The sequence below is a fragment of the Caloenas nicobarica genome, chromosome 2, assembly GCF_036013445.1.
Source record: "Caloenas nicobarica isolate bCalNic1 chromosome 2, bCalNic1.hap1, whole genome shotgun sequence".
NCBI classification, from domain to species: domain Eukaryota; kingdom Metazoa; phylum Chordata; class Aves; order Columbiformes; family Columbidae; genus Caloenas; species Caloenas nicobarica.
Genome location: NC_088246.1, coordinates 3,607,457 through 3,617,507, shown reverse-complemented (window position 1 = coordinate 3,617,507; position 10,051 = coordinate 3,607,457). Strand labels below are relative to the sequence as shown.

General features: G+C 48.9%; 1 protein-coding gene across 2 annotated transcripts in view; it reads right to left on the bottom strand.

Annotated features, from left to right (window-relative positions):
• Positions 1 to 5,307: 5,307 nt before the first annotated feature.
• Positions 5,308 to 10,051, bottom strand: part of CCDC13 (coiled-coil domain containing 13) — a 35,234-nt gene continuing 30,490 nt past the window's right edge. For both annotated transcript variants that reach the window (XM_065629789.1, XM_065629791.1), the window contains 2 exons: positions 7,300 to 7,414; positions 5,308 to 6,804 (listed from right to left, as the gene is read on the bottom strand). In XM_065629789.1, coding sequence (XP_065485861.1) covers positions 6,645 to 6,804; positions 7,300 to 7,414 — 275 coding nt within the window. In that variant the 3' untranslated portion in view covers positions 5,308 to 6,644. The remainder of the gene's footprint in view (positions 6,805 to 7,299; positions 7,415 to 10,051) is intronic.

The following is a 10,051-nucleotide window of genomic DNA, read 5'->3' as shown; positions in this document are numbered from 1 at the left end:
TGTGCTGGAGGCAGAACAGGTCCCGTGCTGTGGCCATGGGGCTGGAGGCAACGGGGATCATGGAGTCATAGAATCATTTTGGTTGGAAAAGAACCTCAAGACCATCAAGTCCAACCATAACCCACCCCTGGCACTGCCCCATGTCCCCAAGAACCTCATCTCCATCTGTCCAACCCCTCCAGGGATGGTGACTCCAGCACTGCCCTGGGCAGCCTGTTCCAATGCCCGACAGCCCTTTGGGGAAGAAATTGTTCCCCAGATCCAACCTCAACCTCCCCTGGCACAACTTGAGGCCGTTTCCTCTCACCCTGTCACTTCTTACTTGGGAGAAGAGACCAACCCCGTCCATGGATCTCACTTTTGGGGATGCGAGGGATGCCAGGGGGCTGCAGGGAGTGGGTTCTGAGGGCAGGAGGGTCACAGCCCCATCGCGCTGCTCTCCCTGGGCATTGGCTTTCAGAGAGTTTTGAGCCGATGGCAGATTTTTATTTTTTCTTTAATCCTGAGTAACCTGTGAGCTTGCTGGACTGAAAGTGTAACACAGGCAGAGCGATGTGCGGCTGGTTTTCATGAGGCTCTGGGAACTGCAGTGATAAAAACAATTTAGCTTTAATTTATAGATATTACAAAAAAAAAAAAAAAAAGAAAAAGAAGCCCCGCTCTCAATTTCTAATATAATAAGATTTATTTTTAATGTGACCAGTGCACCTGCCTCGGCACAGGGGACGCCTCTGCATTTTATTGCCCCAGTGCTGCTGCTTTATGACAAAGGGCTGTTCATGGCTTCGAGCTGATTCTAATGATCATTTTTAAAGACATCTGGCAGGTGGCTGGAAGTTGTGGCACATGAGCTGTAGCCAGGTCCCTCTTTAGTGTCCAAGAAAGTGAGTGGTGGGGTTCAGCGAAAGTGTTTCTGCTGTGTTCCAGTGAGACAGGGCACAAATTGGAGATGTTTGGTGGGGATACCAGAGTAGCCTCCTCCTGGCTGCCTGCTGCTGTCCCCCTGCTGCTGGAGCAGCTCTATATGGGGTGAGCTGGAAGGAGAGAGGGTTATAATACCCCACACGAGTTGTTTTACACCACCTTAGGTTGCCCCATCAGGTTCCTCATGCAGACGTGTTACTGGGAACATGCCAACCCCGCCAGAACCTCAGCAGGAACCTCCCTGCTGGCAGGATCGCTCAGGAGAGGGGGATGTGTGCCCCATTCATCCACCCATCCATCCATCCACCCACCCATCCATCCATCCACCCATCCACCCGTCCTCCCACCCGCCCACCCATCCATCCATCCACCCATCCATCGTCACCCCCTGAACCCCTTTCAGCACCCCCAGAATGGCTCTGCCTGTCCCCCATGGCACACACCAACCCCATCAAAGGTCCCAAGACCTCCTGCTGAACCCTGAAGAAGGTTCCCACCACCTGTTAGAGACAACCCAGCCTCGGGTCAGAGCCCACTTGCCGTCAGCGCCTCGTCATGATTCCTTCTCGCTGTGTTCAGTTTTGGGCCCCTCATGCCAAGAAAGGCCTGGAGGTGCTGGAGCGAGTTGAGAGAAGGGAACGGAGCTGGGGAAGGGGCTGGAGCACAAGTGTGATGGGAGCGGCTGAGGGAGCTGGGGGTTCAGCTGGAGAACAGGAGCTGAGGGGAGACAGGGACACAAAGAAACGGCCTCAAGTTGCGCCAGGGGAGGTTGAGGTTGGATCTGGGGAACAATTTCTTCCCCCAAGGGCTGTGGGGCATTGGAACAGGCTGCCCAGGGCAGTGCTGGAGTCACCATCCCTGGAGGGGTTGGACAGACGGAGATGAGGTTCTCAGGACATGGGGCAGCGCCAGGGGTGGGGGAATGGTTGGACCCAGTGATCTTGAGGGTCTTTTCCAACCAAAATGACTCTAGGATTCTATGCTTCTGTTCCAGAGAAAATGCCCCAATTAGGTCACTGCCACAGCAGGATGACCCCCCCTCCACACTGCGCCCCGCAGAGAACTCTTCTCGCGGACAAACGAGCTGCTCCAAAGCCCAGGATTTCACCCCCTCCCGCAGATGGGTTTGGGACCTGTAAGCGGAGACGCGTGGGGATTGAGGTGGCATTTGTTGAGCGAGGCCACCCTGTCCCGCGGGAGCAGCCGGCTCGGAGCGGGAGAGGATGAGGCGAGAAACTCAATACCCCTCTTGGCTTAATTTAGAGCCCAGGGGCTCTGTCAGGGCGTTTTTCCATTTAAAGCCGAACCTCATTCCTTTTGTCACACGCGGGACTGTGGCCCTGGGCTTGCAGGGCAGGAGCAGCTGCCGGAGGGGTTGGCAAAGCGCTTTCCTGATGTCCCTTTGCCGAAGGCTTCGTCCCCATGCAGGGGACCAAAATCTGTCCCCTCCACGCACCTCCGTCCTGCTTGGGAACTTCGGGGAGGGCACTAACCACCCGCACCCCCAATTTACGGCTCTAAACCGGAGCTGTTGCAGCGGGATGGGCTTTGAGCTGATCCTCCGCCACCCGTCCGAGCGCAGCCCAGGGCAGGGAGAGCTCGGTTGTGCCTCAAAGGTCATTTCTGGGACCAGTATTATTCAATATATTCATCAACGACTCGGATGAGGGAACAGAGTGCACTATCAGCAAGTTTGCTGCTGACACCAAACTGGGAGGAGTGGCTGACACTGGAAGGCTGTGCTGCCATCCAGAGACCTGGACAGGCTGGAGAGTTGGGCGGGGAAAAATTTAACGAAATAGAACAAGAGAAAGTGCAGAGCCTTACATCTGGGCAGGAACAAGCCCAGGTTCCAGTATAAGTTGGGGAAGGACCTGTTGGAGAGCAGAGTAGGGGAAAGGGACCCGGGGGTCCTGGGGACAGCAGGGTGACCATGAGCCAGCACTGGGCCCTTGTGGCCAGGAAGGGCAATGGGACCTGGGGGGGATTAGAAGGGGGTGGTCAGTAGGTCAGAGAGGTTCTCCTGCCCCTCTGCTCTGCCCTGGTGAGACCTCATCTGGAATATCGTGTCCAGTTCTGGGCCCCTCAGTTCCAGAAGGACAGGGAACTGCTGGAGAGAGTCCAGCGCAGCCACGGAGATGCTGCAGGGAGTGGAGCATCTCCCGTGTGAGGAAAGGCTGAGGAGCTGGGGCTCTGGAGCTGGAGAAGAGGAGACTGAGGGGTGACTCATTCATGGGGATCAATATGGAAAGGGGGAGTGTCAGGAGGATGCAGCCAGGCTCTTCTCAGTGACAACCAACAGTAAGACAAGGGGTAATGGGTTCAAGCTGGAACACAAGAGGTTCCACTTAAATTTGAGAAGAAACTTCTTCTCAGTGAGGGTGATGGAACACTGGAACAGGCTGCCCAGGGAGGTTGTGGAGTCTCCTTCTCTGCAGACATTCCAACCCGCCTGGACACCTTCCTGTGTAACCTCATCTGGGTGTTCCTGCTCCGGCGGGGGGGTTGCACTGGATGAGCTTTCGAGGTCCCTTCCAACCCCTGACATTCTGTGATTCTGCAATACTCTCTATATTTAACCACCCTAATGCGACTTAATTCACGTTACAGCCAGTTTGGAAAGCTGCACCCCTGCGGCTCCCCCTCTGCAAAGGCAGACACCTCACAACGGGCTGAAAGGAAAATGATGACAATTCATTAAACGTCATTTATTCCCAGTGGTTTTGTGCTTTTAAAATCAGATGCACCCCTCAGGCTGCTTTGTGGAAGGGCTCTGCCCCGCTCCAGGGTCCGAGACAACTTTAGGCTCAGCCTAAGTGTTCAGAGGACTCGTATTCTCAGCAAACATGGGCTAAAAACCTGTCAAATCCTAACAAGGAGTGTCCACAACCTCAAATACTTTCAACAAAATTAATCTTATGCTGTTCTTCACAGCTTAACTGTATCCACCAGCCTGTGCCATTGTCACCAGTACCTTGTCACCACCATTAGCTACAAGGAGAGCCTGAAAAAACTCTGGGCTTAGCCAAAAAGCTGAGCTTATGCTGGATGAAGGCAGTCCCAGCGAGGAAATCTGGGTACTCACACCGCTTTTACCTGGAGAAGAAAGGTGTAACAATGACCGGCTGCAGACTGAGGCCAGAGAAATTAAAACGAGAATCGAAACACGGGATTTTTAACAGGCTGGTAATTATCCACGAGGACAAAATTCCGAGGAAAGCAGAGGGTTGTGAGGGGCTTCAGATCGAGCCCAGTTACATCCCTAAAATAAATGTTGTGGCTCAAACAAGACATCAAGCGTGCTGGAGACATTCTGTGGCTGAGGACCAGCCGTGTGGGTTTGTGCAGGTAGAGAGAAAAATATTTTCACTGTTTTCATGCTCTGAGCGATGGGTTGGGGGACACGGGGCTGCTGCTTCCAAGATCTATCAGGGTTTCTCACATTCAGCAACAAAAAGACAAGAAAATTGGTCTCATACCTTGAAAACCGGGAAGCGGTCGCTGTGAGAGTCAGCACGGGGAGAATCCAAAGGCGGGTCACGCTGTGGGAGCGCAGAGGGGATTTATTTCAAAACTAAGGTGAAAATTGGGAAGACCTGGGCAATTTGGACTGTGTTCAGACCCCCACACTCCTCTGTGATGGGAGACATTGCACGTTTCCACGAGAAACAGTTAACTTACAGGTACGGGCTCTCTAAAGAAACTATTTTATAGTATCTTAGTTCATTCTTTATCACGGTGGCTGGTGGTGTTCTGTGTGTTTGTGCAGAAAAAAGAGAAAATGCTTCTGTGCAATCCCCAAACAAGCATATGTTTAAAGAAATGAGTGTTGCAGCACTTGAGAAAAGGTCTACACCATGTTCTGTAACATACAGCGCTCCCAGATTCTTATCTGCATTTCATGGGTTGATCCACGGCCACCCCAGGAAGAATTTTGCTATCTCCACAGGACAGGAGACGAACCTGACCGGGTATTAGAAAGGATGGCAGGTTGCCTCTCCTGTACTTTTTCACGTCAAAATGTTATCGATTCACACTCCTGTGTCAGCGAAATCAGAATCTCCAGCTGCAAGCTCCCAGCCTGAATTCAGCAGCCACCGCGTAGCAAGATCTCCACAGCTCAGGGATCCGCTCGCTGCTGTAAAATACCTGTCCAACGTGGGCTGGTCGCTTCTCTTTAATCTGTTCTACCTCATGCTCCATAATCTTCAAGATGGAGTTGAAGAGAAACAAACCGCGGCTCGCTTGGATGAGACCACGTCTGTGTCTCAATCCAGGATTTACGATTCCTCGGGTTGCTGGGAGGACTGAGGGTTGCAAAATGCCTTTTCTTCTGACGCTACTAGCAAGGTGAGCAGGAAGAATTTGGCAATGAACCTTTTTTTTTGCGAGATACCCGACAGTTTTGCCGAGCTATAGGCCGAGCTTAACCTCAGCTCCGTGACCTCCCACATCAGGGACCCCATGAACTGTTTGAAGAGAGACATCTGTGAACATAAGAAGGAAAAAGAGAGGGATGACACCACCCTCACCACATCTGGAGTAACTTCTGCTCCGCTTTCTTTTTCATTCTGCCTCATCTCAGCCCAAGCGGAGTCAGGACGCAAACCTGGGGAAGGGGGCGGCAGTTTGTCCGTCCACAAATCCGCTTTGCGCCGGCGGTGGCCGGGGTTAAAGCCTGACAAACTTCACGCTCGCAAAAAGAGGCTGCCGAAGCAAAGCGGAGAAAGAAGAGCTTTCAAGGCTTCCAATGGAGAAACAAAGCAGCGCTATACAAAAATGACGAGCTCTCGGTTTGGCCGTAACCCCCAAGGCCGGCTTGCTGCTGGCAGCTGCATGTTAATGCCTGATTAGTTTGCGCCTGGTGTTCTCCCCACGCTGCAAGAGAGAAGGACAGCGATGCAAAGGTTTTCAGCGTCTCCAAAAGTCCCTCCACTGCTGCAGCGAGGACCTGCCTGCGTTTCGTTGGCCTTTTATTTCCTGGCAAGAATGTGCCGGACGAATGCAGAGACACAGAAATAAGGAATCCATAACCCGGACGGCGAGTTTTGTATGGAATGAGCTCAAGTTGAGGTAGGTCTGACTGATTGCAGGGGTAACCTGCACAGTCTACCTTTTCAGTGGAAACAATTTCAGAAAACTCTGCTGCCAGTACGTCCAAGCAAAGAAACAGGTTGGAATGAGGGGAATCCTCCCTAAAGTTCACTCACAGATATTCACAGGCCAGGCTAATCCTCTCCCTCAGCACTGAACTGCTACAGAAACCCAGAGACAGGTATCAGTGTGCTGATAAAAACAGAACTGCGTTTGTTCCCGGCACGGCTTTGGAAAGCAGCTGGTATCACTTCTGTACAGCAAATTCTTTCATGAGCTGATAAACGCAGCAGCATATTGAATATCGAGCCCTCTCGAGGAAAATTCTGTTGGAACTCGGGATGTTCCGCCCAAAAATCGCCCTGCAGAATTGCAGCTCCCTGAACTGCACCAACTTATAGTCTGAGAGCCAGCTGCTCGCTTTACTCTCGCAGACAGAATTTGCTGACATGCAAAACCTTCACCCTTTCCGTATTTCATCTCCGTTTCTCAGCCTCTTCTGCAAACACTAAAGAAATGACAGGATCTGAGGCTGCAGAACTGCGCTGCCACCGCATTTCAACTCACGGGCACAATGCCCGGGCTCTCTCCCTGCTTTGCAGTCCAAAGAAATCCGAATATCTCGCTTAACTCTCCTCTTGTTTCTGCTGCCGAATGGCCTGTAAAAAGATATCCTTGACTTGGTCCATTGTGTCCTGATACAGTTTAAAATCCTCCTCCCTCTTTCTCACAGTAGCCTCCAAAGCGGCCTTTAGAGCTTCGTTCTCATCCAGCTGCATCACAAGCCTGCGAGGAAACAAAAGGAAAACTTCTACGTGAGCTGTGGGGCTTCAAAGCAAATTAGAACAAGCGCTTCAGCTCTAGGGACAAAAAATGAAACACATGCTCTCTGGTAATTTTATGACAGGCGTGAGAAAGAGCAGACTTAACACTTGTTCCTTCTCTCTTGGAGATAGAAAAGAGTATTAGATGACCCAGATGTGTTTTGTTAAAGATTATAATTTTAGTTTCACTAATAAGCTTGCAATCAATGCATATGGAAAAAAAAAATAAGGTGTCCACCTTGCGCATGTTTTGTGTTGCTTAACGTTTGTATTAGCTAAACATTTCTGGGTATCTCTATAATTATTAGGAAACTTGTGTAAGAACGACACAGACAAGCTCAAAACAGAGGATCTGCGATTTCTACGGAGTTCACGAAGTTTTATCTTCTGAGGTAATATCACAGCAGTGAATTTGAGCTACCGCGAGTAACAAAACACGGAGGAAGGGAAACCCGACCTTGCGCTCAGCTCCTGTATCTGCGACTGGAGCGGCAGCTTGGCCAGCTGGGCTGCAGAGAGCTCCGTCCTGTCACCCAGCGTCACGATGGGTCTCGAGTGACCGGCGGCCTGGCCTGGGGATTTAATCACAAAACGGAGTTTTAGTGAAACAAGCAACTGTCTTCATTTGGTGGAAAATCTCCGGAAACAGTGAATAAATGCTAAGGAATCTGCTAAGTTCTATGTATGTCCATGAACACACTGTAAATGTATAGGACAGACTTTTATTCCAGTCTTTCAGCAGAATAAAAACATAATGATTTTGCATTTCGGGGCTAAATGCAGCAATATGTGTGCCTACCTATTTAGAGAAGAAAAATTTAATCCGAAATATTTAAGTGGCCAAAACAATAGGTGATGGAAACAGTCGAAAAGGATTATGTTTATCTTGTCATTGTGTTTCACTTGATATTATGACAACTGTTGCTTCCTGAATGCATGTTTGCATGTGGCACACACTGAAACAGCTTTTGTAAAGTGCTTTGATCGTCAGCATAAACACAACATAGGTTAAAAAACTTAAATGTGTACTTCAAGCTCAGGTTCTAAATCAGGAAAGCTTTCCTAAATAAAGGCCTACCCGAAACATGGAGCATTGCTCCTGTCGTTTCAAACGGCCACAGAAACATTTTTCAGGGTTACGGAGAAAATAGAATTCAGATTTACTACTGGGATTGGAGAAGCAAAAAACTGTGACGGACCAGTGAACCCCTACGATGGAAGAACGTTCAGAGAAGAGAGGCAAGAACAATGTGCTCAAGAAGCTCAGAAAGGAATGTAGGGGGTAGGAGGAGGATGCTGAACTGGTCCCAGCAGCGGGGGGACTGGAGGGCGGCCTCTGCTGTAGATAAACAGCTAAACCAGTTGAGTAAAATGTAAACGGCCTTCTTTAAAATAATCAACAGGAAGCACTACAACTACCTGAAAGGAGGTTGTAGCACGGAGGGGGTTGGTCTCTTCTCCCAGGTGGCAAGTGATAGGACAAGAGGAAATTGCCTCAGGTTGCACCAGGGGAGGTTTAAATGGGATATTGGGAAAAATTCTTCATGGAAAGGGCTGTGGGGCATTGGAACAGGCTGCCCAGGGCAGTGCTGGAGTCACCATCCCTGGAGGAGTTTAAAAGGTGTTTAGACGAGGTTCTTGGGGACATGGTTCAGTGCTAGAGTTGGGTTATGGTTGGACTCGATGATCCTGAGGGTCTCTTGCAACTGAAATGACTCTATGATTCTATTATTCACTACCCACCTTGAGGCAGCCAGACCAACCGGAGGGAAATGCGTATGCGGTTCAGCCCAACACAGAGTATAAAAATCAAACAAGCAGCAAAATGAACTTTGAAGAAAACAGGTTTGACCTGGCTTCAACCCACGTGTTCCTTCCCACAGCTGGGGACACCCAGTAACATGACAGCAAACATCTGGGCTGGTAACGGAAATCACTTTTGTGCTGTGATTCAACTGTATATTGCAATTGCTATATTGTGCTCATGTTGTGATTCCACTACATTGCTGTCTCACTTTTCTAAATTAAAACGCCGCATCGCATCAAATAACTCCAAAGAAGTGAATTTGGTATTGAAACACTAAGTCCTCCTCATGTGGAATATCTGAAAGAACCTGGTCAGAGAGTATTGGACTCTGACAAAAACATGAGAAGAAAAGGCGATGTTGTATAACCAAGAAAAGCTTTTGATCTTGAGGCTGAGGAAAATCTGTTACTTACCTATTCTCCGCTGGGATTATTCTTTGCTAATTAGAAATTTGGATAAGACACACACACAAAAAAACGAAAAGCATGAATAATTTTAAAACACAACTGGGTCGTTTCTAGCTACTCAGCATCATTATCTACTTCCCTTGAATTGAAGAGACTAGAAACATTAGATTAGCAATTAGATCAGCTCTCTCCAATTTTGCACTTTCAGAAAGAAAAGAAAATATTATGTTAATTAGTGGGTTCTCTCGTCTCCATTTTATATTCAGGCTTTTCATTTCTTCGTATTTCATCAACTATCTGGCATGAAAGCATTTAGATAACCTACACGCTCTGCTGAAGAGGTGTATTACGGACTTGTAGACTCATTTTTTTGTACAAACTCCAGAGAGTTTTGCACATCACAAGGGGCTGAGCTCTCTTCAAAGAAGGACAGAGAAATAGATTGTGACCTACTCATCTTATGGACTTAGAGAGGATTTCTTCCTATTAGTCTTACTGCCAATTCTTTTCTACATTTGCTTTTAGTCCTTAAGCAGACAAGACTAATGAACTAAATATTTAGTAAGAAGGAACCTGTCACAGCGGTAAGAACAGGCTACGACATGCCAGTTTCCCAGAGGTGAGTTACTAAACCGCTACTACAGCACAACAACTTGACCAGAACGGCTCAGGACCTGGAGAGTTTATCGCTTTGAGTTTGCAATGGAAATTTAAGTGGAGCACATGTATGATAACAGAACAACATATCAATACTTCACACCACCAGGCTGCAGAAAAGTCTAAGCACTCAAAAATTCAAATTTTGGGCTCCAAAGCTTCTCGCCCCTAAGCCCTTGTGGAAATCACAGATGGCATCCCATGATACCACTTCTGTGAGGCCCAGCACTCCTCTCTTACCCAGAGGAACGTCCTATATCCTGAAGGCCAAAGGCTGCAGCACATTGTTTCTAAGCACTAGGTTTCTACTCGGATCTAAGTTTTTCTGCAGTACTTTT